The sequence below is a fragment of the Anabrus simplex genome, chromosome 7, assembly GCF_040414725.1.
Source record: "Anabrus simplex isolate iqAnaSimp1 chromosome 7, ASM4041472v1, whole genome shotgun sequence".
Classification (NCBI taxonomy): Eukaryota; Metazoa; Arthropoda; class Insecta; order Orthoptera; family Tettigoniidae; genus Anabrus; species Anabrus simplex.
In genome coordinates, this window is record NC_090271.1 from 2,164,465 (window position 1) to 2,183,182 (window position 18,718).

Below are 18,718 nucleotides of genomic sequence, written 5' to 3' on the forward strand. Positions count from 1 at the left end.
TATTTACCCCGCCAACACGTTACAATACCTATTAAAGAAACCGTTGAAATCATCAAGTCCAATCTAACCAAACAGGGCAAGTTAATACATGTGAAATAGAAGAGTTTATAAATTTATTAAATTTTGTTTTAAACAATTATTTCACATTCAACAATAAAATTTACAAACAGATGTGTTTGGGGGTGGGAGATCCCACGTCTGGAATTTTAGACAATATTTACATGGATCATTTTGAGCATGGTAAAATAAAAACAAGCATAAAAGGACTGTTTGTGGTTGAGATATGTAGACGATACCTTTGTTTCAATAGATAGCGAACTTAACATACATACATAATTATAGACTGTTATGCCTTTCAGCGTTCAGTCTGCAAGCCTCTGAGAATTTACTAAACGTCGCCACAATCCTCTATTTGCAACTAGTGTTGTGGCCTCATTTAGTTCTATACCTCTTAAATCGTTAGAAACAGAGTCTAACCATCGTCGTCTTGGTCTCCCTCTACTTCTCTTACCCTCCATAACAGAGTCCATTATTCTCCTAGGTAACCTATCCTCCTCCATTCGCCTCACATGACCCCACCACCGAAGCCGGTTTATGCCTACAGCTTCATCCATCGAGTTCATTCCTAAATTAGCCTTTATCTCATTCCGAGTGCCCTCCTGCCATTGTTCCCACCTCTTTGTACCAGCAATCATTCTTGCTACTTTCATGTCTGTTACTTCTAACTTATGAATAAGATATCCTGAGTCCACCCAGCTTTCGCTCCCGTAAAGCAAAGTTGGTCTGAAAGCAGACCGATGTAAAGATAGTTTCGTCTGGGAGCTGACTTCCTTCTTACAGAATACTGCTGATCGCAACTGCGAGCTCACTGCATTAGCTTTACTACACCTTGATTCAATCTCTCTTACTATATTACCATCCTGGGAAAAAACACAACCTAAATACTTGAAATTATCGACCTGTTCTAGCTTTGTATCACCAATCTGACATTCAATTCTGTTGAATTTCTTACCTACTGACATCAATTTAGTCTTCGGGAGGCTAATTTTCATACCATACTCATTGCACCTATTTTCAAGTTCCAAGATGTTAAGACTGCAGGCTTTCGGCACAGTCTGCCATTAAGACCAAGTCGTCAGCATAGGCCAAACTATTTACTACATTTCCACCTAACTGAATCCCTCCCTGCCATTTTAAACCTTTGAGCATATGATCCATGTAAACTACAAACAGCAAAGGTGAAAGATTACAGCCTTGTCTAACTCCTGTAAGTACCCTGAACCAAGAACTCATTCTACCATCAATTCTCACTGAAGCCCAATTGTCAACATAAATGCCTTTGATTGATTTTAATAATCTACCTTTAATTCCATAGTCCCCCAGTATAGCGAACATCTTTTCCCTCGGTACCCTGTCATATGCTTTCTCTAGATCTACGAAACATAAACACAACTGCCTATTCCTCTCGTAGCATTTTTCAATTACCTGGCGCATACTGAATATCTGATCCTGACAGCCTCTCTGTGGTCTGAAACCACACTGGTTTTCATCCAACTTCCTCTCAACGACTGATCGCACCCTCCCTTCCAAGATGCCAGTGAATACTTTGCCTGGTATACTAATCAATGAGATACTTAATGACAGCAATAATATATTAAACTTCTTAAATAACCTCAACCAAAGAGTAAAATTTACTAAGGAGGAAGAAAATAAACATTTGTTAAACTCTTTGGATATTAGAGTAACACGAACAGAAAATAAATTTGTCTTTCAAATTTATAGAAAGCCATCTTACGTCTCAATAACTATCAAAAAAGATTCCCTACATCCAAAATCACAGAAGCAAGCCGCTTTCTTTAGTCGGAAATACAGAGCCTTTAAAATTCCACTCTCTGATAATAGTTTAAGGAATGAAATTAAATTCATAGAAGACTTCGCTTCTGTTAATGGTTATAACATAGATTTTGTTAGTAAAATTATTAATATAGTGAAATTGAAACTGGCCACTAACCTCATCCCAATCAAAACTGCAAAGCAAAATTTTGCAACATTTACATCCACCAATCCAGCAGTACATCAAATCACGAATCCGATTAAAAAACTACAAATTAATATTGCATTTAAAACACAAAATACAAATAGAAATATATTTTTCAACCATAACAGGGTAAATTCAAGCAATAAATGCCAATGTTCAGCTTACTTGCTCTGAGTGTGGTTTTTCTTACGCTGGCCAAACTGGCAGAAGTTTTATAACTAGATATTTAGAACATGTATATCAGTGTTCTCCCCAGAAAATTTCGTTAGCCGGGTGGCAGGAATGAGTAGCCGGGCAGGGAATACTACGTAAAACTTCAATAAGAAAAAAAGAAAAAAAATGAAGAAAACAATTCATCTCCCTCAAGGCATGAACAATTATATCAGACAGGTAAACACTAACTATTGAGTTATCACGAACAAGACATAACAGAGAATTTTGAACTTCTAGTGTTCAAATGCTCCTTCCAAATCATGTAACAGCGGACGTAGGCCTACCACTTGGTATCTGTGGACATGTGGACAGCGATGCGATTCCACTCTAATCCAGACGCCACTTGCGCACGACACTACGTTGTGGTTGAGCTAAACATTTGATCTCCGATGTAATTGATGTAATTATGCTGACAATGATTTGTCATTTAAATTAACAGTTTTACAGTATTTACATGCTAATTTGGTACATCCAATGGCTCAAATATGTATTAGTATTATGTAAATAGCATACATCTAGATCATATTAGCCGGACGGTCTGTAAAAACGGCAGGGCATTGCGCCCATTAAAAAGGTCCAAGGCAGAACACTGATGTAAATGCTGCGAAACATAAATTTTCCGCTATGAGTAATCATATGCAAGAAAAAGGACACCATTTTACTACTATAGAAAAAGATTTTAAAATAATCAGAAAGATCGATAAAGGAAAACTGATGAATGAACTGGAGAACATATATATCCACCTAGACAAACACTTCAACAAAGATAAAAACTTGAATGACGAAATAGAAATCAAAAGCCCATTAATTGAACAAATACAAAAATTAATACAAACATTCCAACTTGATAGCACAAAATTTGCAAACATTTTTATTCCGGATGATAATAATAATAATAATAATAATAATAATAATAATAACAATAATAATAGTCATTCTACGAGTACATATACCCCCTCCTACACTACTTCTGAACATTTCCCTCCACGAATCACGACATTCGCTAGGACGCCGCCCTCTGCTACCTCCCCTCCCAACGCCCTGCAATTACGGAGACACATATACAACATAAGAGTGCAAGTAGAAGGACAAGCAGTCAAACAGCTGAGAGCACTAGTGTAACCGTGGGCAGGAGTAGAAGGGGTGAGTGCTGATCCTTCAACATTAGTTTTCTGATATCACACCATTTAGCATATTCTTACATATATTTCCCTGTTACAAATATGTCAACAGACTTACTTACATAGCTTGGAAGAAATCACTACTCATCTATCACCAAAGCTTGAGTGTCTCCATCTGACTTAGACCCTGCTTACGTTCATACGATTGTTGTAAGCCGGTTAAGATTACAAGAAAATTGTGAATTCAACAAATTCTGATGTTAAATATTTTAAAGTGTTATGAATATTATAACTTATCAATATGGCGCATCAGTTTAGATGTTTTGTGGATGAACAGAATAATACTTACGCCTAAACTCAGCTGTTTTGAGAGTGTATTAAGATTTCATTTTTATATGGTATAACACGTGAAAAATTTTACACCAGATTTTAACAAAGTGTTTTTATGTTCAAACAACAAAAAATTTTAAGACATTCAGCAGTTTAATAGATTGTACATGTGGTTATACAGAGACCAACTGACAGGCATTGTATTTTGAGTATTAGAATAAGATTACTTTTAATTTCAAACTCAACAAATTGTCATATTCTTAATTAGACGACGTAATGTATAAACTATTTATATTTAATAGGGTTTCTTAAAGTTTGTTATTGATAAGTTTGTTAACGGCAAACCATACATGTAAGTTCTGGAACAATGTTACCAATCAACCTTGTAAAAATACAGGGTATTTATTTATGCTTGGCAGGGAGTTTATCGCTCGAACTTGGCCGCCAGTGACAGACCGCTACCAGCCGCTGGCGCGTACGGTTTCTGGCACTTCTGCAGTTGTTGTGAAATATTTGTTATGTGAACGTGTATATCTGCACAATACTTACATTAAGTGCAGAAAATCGTGCGTTAGGATAAGACAAAAATGTCAAGCAAAATTTCCAGGGAGACCAATTGCTGTCAATCGGACAATAAAACAACTAGCCAAGAGATTCAAACCTACAGGTTCAGTAAACAATAAAAGTAGACATAAAGGTCGTTACTTCCTTAATGAAGCGTGTTTGGTTCGAGGATCATAAATAGCCCAGATTTAATGGCATGTTATTTTTATTTGAGGGGAATGTTTATGGGAACAACCCTCACACACAACATGAACTTAAAGACAATATAAGAGCTGCAATTGCATACATCAATGCTGAAGAACTTTGTACAGTAACCGAAAACTTCATTAGGAGATGCAGATTATATTTGGCAGCGCATGGGAAACATTTTTCAGCATAAACTGTAAAAATGGTGAGTAAAATGCATGATCAATGCATAATAATGATTTTCGAGCATAAACTGTAAAAATGGTGAGTAAAATGCACGATAATAAGTTTGAGCACCGTATTCTGCCGTACATATGCATGCGCGGTAGCCGGCAACTAAACCGTCACAGGTGGCCAAGGTTGAGCGAGAAAGTCCCTCCCAAGCATAAATAAAGACCCTGTATTTATGGCTGAAGATGTTCAGAAAAAGAACAAAACATATCCTATGTTTTAACAATCAAGCAATAAAATAAAGATGAGATCCTAATTTTGTATTTGCTTTTTAAGTATTGAATAGTCTGAAATCTAAGTTTCATTATTCTCCTTTTAACAGACTCAATACGGGAAAAAAATGAGGACAGTCTCATGTTCTGAGCTGTCGGTGCAGAAATAGAATCTGATGTTAGTAGGTCAGGCTTGAGTGGAGTTCTTAAAAGTAGGAAAGATCATGTAGATGAAGTTTGAATTCAAAAGTGACACAGGGGTAAAATATATTAGATGTGGAAAGTGTTATACATTTTATTTGTAAACCTTGTTAAGTAGTACTTACTGTATGATCTGAAGTGTGGTGATAGAATGTTTTATTTTTATTTTATTTTTATTCCATGTAACTACCTAACATGTACAGTGTAAATATTTTAGTAACATATGGTATTTGTAACTACTAGATTTCATTTCTATATTTACTGGAACTGTCCAGAAAGTTGTGACAATTTTTGAACAGAGTGTGTTAGCCTTTGTTAGTTATGTATTCTAGAAAGTATGTTCTATTCTGGAATTGGAAGATTCGCGATATTTGAGAAAGTATTTAAACATCATGACTGAAGTAAGTGTTGTGATTGGTCAATCTGGGCAAGCTCCTGTGTTCTGATTTGCTACTTCCCCTTTAAAAGAGGTTAGGCAGCATTTCGTGAGAGGTCTGAGGTCTTAAGTCTCTGAACCGTCTTGGTTTTGCCCTGCCAAGCCTCCCGAAGTTTTGACGTTGTGAACGTCTCCGCGGTACCAGCATGACCTGCCTTGGGGTAAGCGCTGTTTCTTTCTGTCCGGTTTTAAGTTCCTTTTAGTTTTCGTTGGTGTATCACAGGAGTTTACCCTAATCGCCAATCTTTTGATCACATGTGAAAAACAAGTTTCGATTTCGCTCTAAAATGTAATAGTATTATATGCTTCCCCTTACCTTCAATATTGTATTTGTGGAATTTGATTTGTACAGGGATGTACTTGCTTGAAGCTCTCGTCAAAGAATATATAACTGATCGGTGATGTGTCTCTAAGAACATGTATCTGCATCTTACGAAAGGTGTATCGGCATTTTCCACACTGACTGAAACTGTTCGTAATTTATTTATTTTGTAAAGTCCATTTTGTAAATAATATTTTGAAAATCAAAGATCACTTAATTTTTCCGAACCGCAACCTAGGCATATCCATGCCCCTGGTAAGTTCCCAGTTACGTCCAACGTTCCTTGTTTGTTATCGTCAAGTTGCCCTCAGTGATATTTACTTCTCCTGCTTTCACCACAGTTCATTACATGATTACGGTGTGTATAGGGTTTAGGTACCTTGTAATTTGATTTACTTTCCTCCCTTTAACTGTGTTTATGTAGCCGCTGAAGTACCGGTTACAAAAAGGACAAATTAGGGAAAATGTATGCGTTTATAGAAACAGAAATTCAGGATTGGAATACCAAGGGAGATGTTCCAGAAAATTCCAATTTCTTTGAAATCATTTAAGAAAACTCTAGGTAAACAAATGATAAGGAATCTGCCACCTGGTTGATTGAATGTTAGTGCTCATCTAAAGCCCATCATGTACAGGAGCAGGTGCAACTGTGTTCTCATCCCAAGGCGGTGCAGCACTTTCAAGCAAACCCCCAATGGAGCACTCCTGCCATTCTTAAATCTGACAGCACCGAGAATCAAATCCGGGGCACCAAAGACGGCAGCTAATAGTGTTAACCATTACACTACGGAGGCAGACATTTTGAGGGGTGACCAATATAAATCTTACCTCTAATTACTTGGAGAGGGATGTGAAATGGCTGAGGAACATAAATTAGCAGTGTTGAGATTATCCCAGAAAATGGAAACTATTAAATATTTAAGGATATATGAAAGTGCTGGAAGTATCATGCCTATTAATGATTTAGTCTGAACGACTGTCAATTATATCAGACATCATGTGGACTAAGTTGAAGGTCATGTTTAACATGATGACTGTCATGCAGTGCATTTTCTCATTTCTCACTGATGCCAACCACTAACAGATAATTTTCTACTCCAGTTAAGCTTCCAACAATACAGATTTTTCACAAAGAAACAGGAATAGCAGTCATCACATTTTATAATCATTGTTCAGGCCAAAGCATTCAAGCAAGCCCAGGACAATGGTAACAGGAGTACCAGCTGATCCGGGAGCCTGGATATTGGACATGAGCAAGCTCCGAATAGGCTCATGGCCGGTTTCACCAAGCTTTGTTCTAATATGCTTGACGGCTGTCAAAAATGACAACCCGTTTCTTTTTGACGCTTCGTCAAAACCTTTTATATTTCATCATCACTAGTGAGCTGGAATAGACGCTCCGTTTATTTTGACACGATCTCGCATTTCAAAACGACGTTATATCGCGATATATCGAGTTTTATCGTGCGTTCGGATTGCCATTTCTCGATTAATAATTGAAGTACTGAGCCGTGATTGAAAATAGACTTGTTTTGTAATTTAATTTTCTGTTGTAAGAGTGGTCTCAAAAATGGAAGATAATAATATTTCGTCAAATTCTCTGAAGACGAGAAGAGTTTGTTCGTGAGTCTTGTTGCCGAAAGGAACGAGACAATCGAAAACAAGAAAACCGATGGCATAATGTTGCGTGATAAAGAGAAAGCGTGGATAGAACTTGCAAATTGTTTTAATTCTCGTGAATTTGTTTGTAAGGTCAGTGAAACAACTGAAAATGTTTTACGACAACTTCAAAAGAAGGGCTAAGCAAAAAAGATGCCAGGATAAGGTGAATATGTTTAAAACTGGAGGTGGAGTTGCTGTAACCCCTTCATTAGATCAAACATCATCACAACTCCTAGAAATAATCAGGGACCAAGTAGAGCCTCTTCCCAACAACTTGGATAGCGATTCTGCATACATAGGCCTAACCGCATCCAGTAGCAACACTATTGAACCATGCAATGTACTGGTGATGTTTGAAGAAGAACCCAGTACAGAGATCCTTATTCCTACCAGTGAAGAAACTGTCCCGAATACAATCCATGACCTTCCACCATCAACTAGCGGTAGCAAGATATCGTGGGCATCAAGAAACCGGCCTTCTTTTAAGACGACAAAGAAATCAGAAGCATTGAAAGCTCGTGAAAAAGTTATTGAATTGTCAGAAGCAAGAAGGGATCTCTGCATGCAAGAATTAGACATGCTGCAATTAAGGCATAACGAAGAACTAGCCTTAATACACATGAAAAAAGAAACCGAAAAAATTAAGCAAGAAAATGAAAAACTGAGAAGTGCAGTGCTAGAGGCAAAACTTTCCTTTTATTTGAAGAAACAATAGACTAAATTTAATAATAATAATAATAATAATAACAACAACGTAATAATGATCTACGAATGTATTAACCTATAAACTTAAGTAACATTATTAACCAATGACCTATTAGTAACAAACATACAGTCACATTAAATATTGCCTGTTATATGCTATAGAAAACAATAAAGTGTGTGCTTGTTTTTATAATATTAGTGATACAGAACTCGTGTGTTTTAAATGTATTCCACTTTTAAAGCAGTGTCTTAACGGAAATGGTTTTCAACGATTCAGTTCCGATTAACAACTGGAGGACCATCTTGATCAGCTAAGCCAGGTAGGCCTACATTAATTTCCTCAAAGACTAAATAATTCCTGTTAAGTCGTCTTTTTTCTTCTAGATAGTGATGGAGTACTTCATCTTCTGGGGGTTCATTTTCCTTTGTTTGCATAGCAATATTATGTAGCACAGCGGTAGCCACTATGACAGACAAAGATGTTGTTACTGTTGTTTTTAAACCCAGTGATAAGGCCGGAAATCTCCTTTTCCATACTCCATATTGTCGTTCAACAGTGTTTCTTGTCTTAATATGGGCTATGTTGTAGTTTTCCTCGCCTTGATTTCGTGGATTTAAGAATGGCGTAAGAAGAAAACGTGTAAGCCGATATCCATTATCCCCTAGGAGATGTCCGTCTTGGATTCCTCCCGTATCAAATTTCATTCTTATTTCAGAATTATCAAAAATAAAACTGTCATGAACCGATCCAGGCCATCTAGCAACAATATTCCTTATTAGTAAATTAGCATCACAAATAGTCTGTACATTAATTGAGAAATAGGACTTTCTGTTGCGGAAAACTTCTGCATTATGTCCACCAGGAGACAGTATAGGTATATGTGTGCAGTCGATGGCACCTATTACTCCAGGGAAGTTGCTTATCATATAAAAATCGCGAATAACTGAACGAGCGTCGTCACCTTCAGAAAAATTCACATACAGGGGTCTCAAGGAACCAATTCCTTCGGAAACTTTTCTAATATAGCGACAAATTGTTGATTTAGATACACTACTCACATCTGCTAGTACCAATTGAAAAGAACCAGTAGCATAAAAACGTAGAGTTAAAAGTAGTTGTTGTATCGGTGTTAACGGACGGCTTCTATTAGTAGGATATTCCAGTCTATTTTCAATTTGCTCTAAAAGTTTCAGTACTACTCTCTTGGAAAGTCTGTACCTAGTTACAAAATTGAAGTCATCTACTGAGAAGAAATGATCATTATGGTCAGAAATTGCACGTTCAGGTCCCAGATTTTCCAATAATTCTATATACAGTAATTCAGCATCAAAGTCTTCTAAATAACGTTCTGTGAAATGCTTTAACACTTCCTGTAAAATGTCAAAACGCTTAAAACACTTTAAAAGAGATCTGTAATTTCCAACTACTATTGAACACTGCAATGTTTACAACACGGACACACCATTTTAAACGAATCGTCATATTTGAAGGTCGAAAATCGGCGCGTCAAAATTGACGGTGCGTTTGACGATCGTCAAAGTAAACAGACATTGAAGAAACTAAAAAATGGACGATAAACGAAAGGTCAAAGTTAAACAGTCGTCAAATTCATAAACGAAGCTTGGTGAAACCGGCCATCAGAGTGAATGCAGCAATTTAAACCAGTGAAACCTATACGAAATGTGCTAACAAGGTAGTCAATATCCTACATTGTGCACACTAAGGCCATCAACACAGTCTGATTGTGTTTGTTTTATAATTTTTATTTCATTTATTGAATTTGTGCATTATTCATGGAATACAACTCTGCCTGTCTCCTAAAGGTCAGTTTCATTTGTTATTGGGGTATAATAAACATCTTACCTCTTCATTTGGGCCTGCAGATACATCAGAGTCCCTGAACTCAGGTGAATGTTCTATAATAAGGGCATTCATCATATTTGTTATTCTGTGGGTCCAATCATCTGACTTGGAGTCCAAAAAGGAATTTCCATCTTCCTCCACGTGCTCTTGCGAAACTCCTTAAAAAAAAAAAAAAAGAATAAATGCATTTAGCTACCATAAAAAAAGTCTAAATCAAATTAAGTACAAAGAAAACATCTCTTACACCTAGTTACACTGAAGAACTCAATCAGAATCAGCATGGCATGAAGTGTGTGCCTAGGCATTAAAAATCTTGTTTTAGGCATCATTGATCTCAAGATACTCTCCACTTATACAACCTTACTGGATGCGACGATGCTATTTCCACTCGTGACAGTTCTATTGTCTTGGCTGAACAACTTTCATAGAAGACATTATCTGTTTTACATTTTCCCAAACAGGATTCCAGGTCCTCAAAGCGCTGTGCATATCTCCAGGAAGTTCGTGCCCTTTGCCGTTCAACAAGATACAGACATGCCAACTTTCAAAAGTAAAAAATCAGGAGAAATTTGGCAGCAAATCGCGACTTATTCAGACATCACTGATGGCAGAACATGTACTAATTCATTATAATTCAAAACATTAACAATTCTATTTGGCCTACATATATATATTTTGCTGAGGGAGACCAAGACGACGATGGTTAGACTCGGTTTCTAACGATTTAAAGATAAGAGGTATAGAACTAAATGAGGCCACAACACTAGTTGCAAATCGAGGATTGTGGCGACGTTTAGTAAATTCAGAGGCTTGCAGACTGAACGCTGAAAGGCATAACAGTCTATAATGATTATGTATGTATGTATGCATTTACATGTGAATACTACATACGGGACATACCTGAACTGTAGGAGCATATGACATCTCATCCTTCAACGTGGTGTTCACATTACGGCTAACTGTTGTTCAACACACCAGTAGCTGACTTAGCCCTCTTCAGAAAATCTGAACTAAATTTTTGTTCAAAGCACTTGCCTTGCTGAACTGATTTTATAGTTATAAATTTCTCCAACGTTTGTTCAGATAGCAAGGATCTCAACTGTGTTTTCGTCTTTGTGACTCTGTAAAAATCCTCTCACATTCTGCATTGCTATGTGGAATTGATAAAATAGCATTACCTTAGAGTGTGTCACATTTAAGTACATTACCAGCTGATTTTGCCCATTGAACATCAATTCTTCCTTTTGCCAGGTCTGTTTCTTTGAGCTGAAAGTTACAGCAGGGAGTGCAGAATATCAGTTTCTTTATCTAAATGGTCCGTTTCCCTAGTCAGAATGTTCAGAAACTTGTTAATGAAAAATCTAAGGCTAGAAAATGATGCCTTTCTTATAGCAGAAATATTTGCAACTTTTGCATTAATTAAAACTTTTTCTTTGAAAATAAATTTGTGTACCATGTAGTCGCACGATGAAAAGAAATACTTCCTACCAGACTTAAAGAACATGCACCTTTCCTCAGACTTCAAGGTGTTCACTAAAACAAACGCAAAGTTCCCTATCATCAGATCACAATCATCCTTTTGATTTGCTGGAGTTTGATAATCTACATCGAGGAGAGAGGAGGAGCTTTTAATAACGTGTGGTTTCACAAACCTTGCCATCATATTCTTCAATAGTTCAACTGACCTCAGTAAGTAGATGTGCGGCATATCCATAAAACTTGAGAGAAAAGGGCAAAAAGACTTATGTAAATTCGATGAAAGGAACACGAACAGTAGTTTCTTCATGTGACAATTCATGGCACTTAGTGTCATCAGCAGATTCAATTTTTTTTAGTGAAACTGATGACTGGGTTTTCTTTTTAACTGAGGAGTGTGGTGAAATGTTATGACAATGCTTCACCTTTTCAGACAAACAAGACACATCTGCACTTAAACTGTGCTTAGAAATTTTGTAAGTCTTCAAAGTTCCCATCTGAGAATCCTTACTCACAATTTTGCTCCTGAATAAACTAACCAAAGGGTCCCACTGCAGCAAACTCCTAAACACCCTACTTAGTGATAACCTTCGAGTAAGCACATGGTTCAGAATTTTCCTGATCTCTGTGTTGTGTAAAGTATGAAATTCTCTGAACTTTCCTTTCCTCTTTGCACTCCTTTCCAGATAATAAAATATATCAATTATAGTTTCACCTACATTTACAGGCAAGCACACCGCACCCTTCTCTGCAACAAGATTAATTAGGTGACAAGAGCAGCCTACGATGATTATGTTACTATTTTCCTGTTTCATACATCCTGCCACACCATTCTTTAATCCTACCATTTCTGGAGCATTATCAGCACCAAGAGCTAGGCAGTTTTCTAATGGAATGCGGAATTCCCAAAAAGTTGAGAGCAAAAGATTGACAGTGTTAGCTCCAGTAGCATTTCCTTCTAAATTAGGCACAGAGAGTAGACAACTCAATTTCATTGAGTTCAGGCCTAAAAGATGTTACAACAATGGGACATATTTTCAAGTCGCTTTTATTGCTACCATCAGTAGCAACAGAAAATGCATTCACCTGCAAATGTTTTACAATTTTTGCCCTTTCTTCCATGAACATTTCTGTAATTACAGCCACTGTTTTCGTTTTAGCGCACCCATATCATTTAGCGATTTCTGAATCAAGAAACATTTTGCGAAACAAAGGTCCCGCGTGGTCAACACAATTTACAGGCAGGTAATGTTCTACAATAAATGACTTAAATAACGCCTCGGCATTCGTCACAGGATTTACATTTTAGTTTTTACATGAAAAGTTCAGTTTCTGGTTTCTTTCTCCACACTGGACACTCTCCTTATGTATTTTCTTTTGCATAAACGCAACTGAAAAATCACACCTACATATAGTACAGAATGTGAATGTTTGTTCCTTCCTGGATTCACTCAAATACGGAAACTCTTCCCTATAAGCACTTTTAAACACTGTATCTATTTCTTTCTTGACATTTTGGCGAAAACAAATATTAAGACACAACAGGAGCACTTCTGCAGGTCCTGGCCCAGGTAGACGACTATGGCGTGCTACTTCTGAGGTTAGGTTACTCAGTTGCACAGAGAATGACTATTATAGAGCAAAGAGGAGCAGATGACTGGCCATCGTGCTCCATACTGCCCTCTGGTATTATTAGAACTACTATCGATAGGAAGAGGAAATCCACAGGAGTTTCAAATAACATTAAAATTACGGATACTGCTCTGAAAATCAGGAGATCGGTCCCGCTTAAATCGGGAGACTTGGCATATCTGAAGATATATCCATGCAAAAAGTAAAATAATATACAATTGTAAAAATTGAAACTGTTGAGGTTTAAGCCACTCAAATAGGCATTTATCACATAATAGGCACTAATGGCCAAAATAAGCATTTATAGGAACTAACAAATGCCTTTTAACAGTCATAACAGATTTTTAACTTTACAAATTTAGCAAGTATAAGAACAAATAACTGAACACAGCAACTGGGAGCAGACAGTGAACAAAACAAATGTGACAGATCTGAACAAGAACAGAAATTCTCTTCAGCATGTAGCATGTGGTTGTGAACTTTATCACAGAACGTGAAAAACTATCCATGAAATTTTCCGAATGCAAGCTCACAACTATGCGATTATTAACGGCACAGCCCACTCAAGCAGTACCCGTGACATACCATGCAAACCAAAAGGCTTGGCTGAGCACTGAAATTTGTTCACAATTTTTACGGTCTTTCACTGCCTCTATGAGTGCACTAGGAAGAAATGTGCTCTTTGTGAATAACTGTGCTACTCATTCAGAACACAGCCTCTTGATCTTGGGGTAACTATCACAAGCACCTAGTGCAAACTGCTGTGTGCTTGTTGGATGCTGGGTGGTAAGTGAACAGAAATCCATTTCACAGTGGAGGTATACCAACCTACTGTGGTGAACTGTTTTCAAAAAGGTTGTTTCAGCTACAAGGGCAGAAACTCTTTGTGCTAATGGTGAAAAGAGTGATTAAGATGAAGACTGGGAACAATTAAGGGATAGAAATGACTGTCCCCATAGATTTTGAAGTGGAAACAACTGAAGGGCTGTGTGATCAAGGGCAGAGCAGAGAAGTGATGAAGGGGAGAAAGAATCATGAGCGCCAAGTCTAAAAACTCTTTCAATTCATAATAATAAAAAATTACACATTCTCTGAAATTATTTGTATTTTGCTAAAAACGCAGGTTAATCGCTATAATATACGCTTATAGCACTGATTTGCAATAAGAGAATTGACATTAAAAGTTTTTAACTATTACCAGATGTAATGAACAGTGAAAAGAAATGGTGTAAATATCATTTTCATTTACATCGCGCACATTACACTTGCAATATTTCGATACCTCTACGAGGTTGACATGAACCAAAAATCTCCAACTACAGTACCTGTATTTCATTATTTTGCTCTCCCCACCTCTGTTACCCGTGTTTATCATTTTCCGCATTCTCCTCAAAAAATGATGCATCAGGGTTTTACTGTATTAAGAAAGAAGACAAGAAAATATGTGATAATTATCAAGAAATTATGTATTTGTATTAGGTTAGGTTATCATGTAAGACATATCTTGAGCATGTAGTGTAAGGGATTTTGTAAGAGTATCAACATTTTTTTTTTTAGAAAATTGTAGAATATTTAGATTTAGTGGAAAGCTGAATGTATAAAGTATTATTCAGGATGTTAAAACTTGAAACGTTTAGAGTTATATTTGAAACGGCTGTTGGTCTCATTGGGTGAGTCGTCTGGGAAGATGCCATCATACTCAGGCGAGAATAGCTTTCATGCTAAAGAGGAGATTACTGTGTACCAGTCAACTTGGCATTTCCCTCTCAAAGTGTATTTATATGGATGGATGCTAAATAAAAATGAAAAGAACCATCTTGTGCGATTGAAAGATGAAAAATGCGATGCGAAGAATTAAGAACACTGGAAACCAATGAAGATCAATCCTTCGACTGACGCAAGAGTAATAGACTAATAGAACTTGGAAACAATATAAGGGAGTATATATGAGTCAAATTCACATGGAGTGGTAAAGTCTGTACATTCACAACTTCAGTATCATTCATGTCCAACAGTTTTCACTGTAATAAGAGGGTCTATAGATTCATCAAGAAGACAGAGAAGTCGAAGGGATGGTAGAGCAATAAAAATGAGTAACTGCGGGAAGGACAGTACAAATTACTGCAATTGTTTGTCCTTCAAGTAGGTAACGATGCGTAAATTTATTAAATATTAAACTTCTTATGATATAAGCTACTAGGACAGTGATTATTAATAGAATAGAGAGTGTACGATCATGAAAATAAAAAAAAATTGTTCTATTAAAGGGGAGGCACTATTTTGTAAATTTAAATTCGATCAGGTTGCCATGTTCTAATAAAAGGGTGAACTTTATATGTAGAGCTTAAATCTACCGCACTACTCTGCCATATTAGAAGTTGGTTAATATAGGTAATTCAGGGTATGAATGTTCAGCAGGAGGATGAGATTGATATTCTAATGAACTTACTATATTTATAGGAAATAACACAGTTCGGTTCGAAATCATTCTCTCTCAGATAATGAAAATGAAGATAATACCAATAAATGAAATAGTTGACCCTAGTCTTGAAACAATATTACAAGAGGTGTAACTATCTGGCTAGTCTGAAATAGCGACAGGGTATACCTGCTAATCCTAAGAGGTCTGAAGAATCAAAAAAGTTGTTGATAAAAAATAGGATCTCCACCACCAGCAGGATCAAAAAATGAGGTATTTAAGTTTCGATCAGTAAGTAGTATGAGCTCCTGCTAGACAGGTAGAGAATGGAGAAGTAAAGCGGTAATTCCTACGGCTCTTACAAATAAAGGTGTTTGATCTAGCAATATCCCAGGAGCCCGTATATTGATAGTTGTGGTAATAAAATTAACAGCACCCAAAATAGATTAAACCCCTGCTCAGTGGAGAGAGAAAATTGCAAAATCAACAGAGGCACCAGCATGAGCAATTCCTGAGCAATTTTACATTAATAAGTACTCTTGCACCATCACTTATCGTTTGTATTAAACGTTTTTAACAATGAAGTGCCTGATAAGGATTACTGTGATAGAGTAAATCATGTAATTATTTACCTTCATTGTATCTAACAGATTTAAACTACTCCCTAAAGTATCAAAAAATTTCGCGTTTCATACAGCTAAATATATCCATGGGTAAATACCGCAAATATCGATTCGTAGTAGTAGTAGTAGTAGTAGTAGTAGTAGTAGTAGTAGTAGTAGTAGTAGTAGTAGTATGACTTGTGAGGTGTGGCTATGAAGTTGTTTAGATTATTATTTCGTTGCCATAAGATCTGTGTCAGAGCGACATATAACAAATTCTTTAAAAAAATACATTTTTTTTTACATAGTTATGTCCAGACTTTATTTGGTATAATATTGATCGTATTATTTGTGAGGTTATGTCATGAAACATCTGCTGTGTGTGTATATATATACAGTTGAACCTGCTTTATACGTAACTCGGTTCTACGTAATTCGTATTTGTACGTAATTTCCTTTAGGTCCCGGCAAAATATAATTTAAAAGCGTGTTAATTAAACCTTATTTATACGTAATCCGTTTATACGTAATTCGCTGTTATACGTATTAAGTGACAGTGAAATATAACTGAGTTGTGCGTAATTGTAATGAGAATGTGCTTTTAAAAAAGGAACTACTGTGTTTACGAAGTTTCCTCTTTGTCGGCGTAGGTGGAAGTAGAGCGATCGGTTTTCGGTGCTGTTGAGTTTCGCCGAATGACATTGTTGACCCGTACTTACTGGCGGCTTAACAAAGGCGAGTTATCTTCGCTCCTCCTCTACCTTCGTCGTTTCTTTGACACGCCGCCAAAAATTAAGATACATTATAAGCAAAGTGGGCTGTTTTGGTGCGAAACAAAAGAAAATACAGTAAATTTGTTTGAATATGAGAATTTCTTTCGTGGGAACAACGGAGAAGTAAAATATCCACGATGCCGGTATCTGGTGTTTACTGTTGAACAGTAATTTTGTCATTCAGTTGCTTTTGATTAGCCATGGAGAACAGAAAAAGGAAACGTTTTACGCTATTTTGGATGAGTTCTTAAAACTGGGTTCAAAATCAACAGAGCGCAGCCTTCAGCAGGAAGGAATGTACGTAGATTTGGAGAAAGCACTTTTCAAATGGTTCCAGCAAAAGTGGGCTGCAGCTCTACCAATTAGTGGAGACATGCTGAAGGCAAAGGCGAAGGATTTAGTTAAAATAATGAGTATCATTGCTGATATCAAGGCTTCATTAGGATGGTTGCAAGGATTTAAGGATCGTCATGGAATCACAGGGAGAACAATTTGCGGTGACTCAAAATCTGCAGACGACGTCACGGTGCAACACTGGAAAGAAAAGGTTCTGCCGGGTATCGTAAGCGATTATCAGCCTCCAAACATCTACAACTGTGATGAGACCGGCCTATTCTACAATTTCCTTCCTAATTAAACATTAGCTGAAAGAGGCGACTCATTCCATTGAGGGAAGAAAAGTAAAATTCGTGTAACAGCACTTCTCGCCACCAATGCAGATGGACCTGACAAACTTCCTCCACTTGTGATAGGAAAATCGAAGAATCCGAGGTGTTTTAAGGGTGTGAAAACAAAACCTAAGGAATATGAATCCAATTGAGCAGTGGTTGAAAAACTGGACTTTAAAATGAAAAAGAAACAGAAGAAGATCCTTCTTCTTATGGATCGTTGTGCAGCACATCCACCTCAAATCGTTCTGGAGAATGTCCGAATGGAATTTTTCCCTCCTAATGGTACCAGTGTTCTACAACCACTTGATTTGGGCATCATTGCAAATATCAAAGTGCATTATAAAAATGCTGGTTCAACATCAAATCAAAATAAAATCAAAATCTCTTTATTTGCAAATGAGCTGTCTACCTCGGTGGCAAATGGTACACTAAAATACATTATTGTCAAGCACTAAATATTAAATTAACAAGAGAAGAAAATTTTTCCTATAATACAATATTATACAATTTACGCTAACAATGTTTTCTATTAAACACACAGCTCATCCTTAATAAATTTATATTGTTTACAAAATTCTAATTGTAATATCTCCTGTACTACTTACAAATATAGTCAATTGCTTCAAATGATACTATAAAACTGGTATAACATTAATATTTACATTGCATTTATTTATTTACTATTTTTTTTTTTTTTACCGTTCTGGATCCTAAGTAGCATAACGACCTGCTGCGTCTTAACCAGAGCCCCTTTTGCCACCACTTTTCAGAGTTCCTGAAGGGCCTTCACAGCTACCGTAGCGGTCCCAGGGCCCTCGAAGTCCCCACTGTACTTCACCCCTACAGGCAGTCCCCTACTTTGGTTGTCCAAACTCCTTAGACCAGGGGATGGAATTAATTTATTCACACACATTTTTTTATTTACAATAACCTGCACCGGTCGAATGCCCTCTAACACTTCATTTATTTTCTCTGTTGCTGTTTATTCTCTTCTTGAATATCTGTACAGATTTTGGAAAAGGATCAAACACTACCCCTGGTAAACTGTTCCACTCCTTCA

At 36.7% G+C, this 18,718-nt stretch overlaps 1 protein-coding gene across 1 annotated transcript in view; it reads right to left on the reverse strand.

The window, feature by feature from the left end:
• spd-2 (spindle defective 2) overlaps positions 1-18,718 on the reverse strand; it is a 740,229-nt gene that overhangs the window by 687,211 nt on the left and 34,300 nt on the right. The window contains exon 5 of the mRNA XM_067150605.2: positions 10,086-10,243. Coding sequence (XP_067006706.2) covers positions 10,086-10,243 — 158 coding nt within the window. The remainder of the gene's footprint in view (positions 1-10,085; positions 10,244-18,718) is intronic.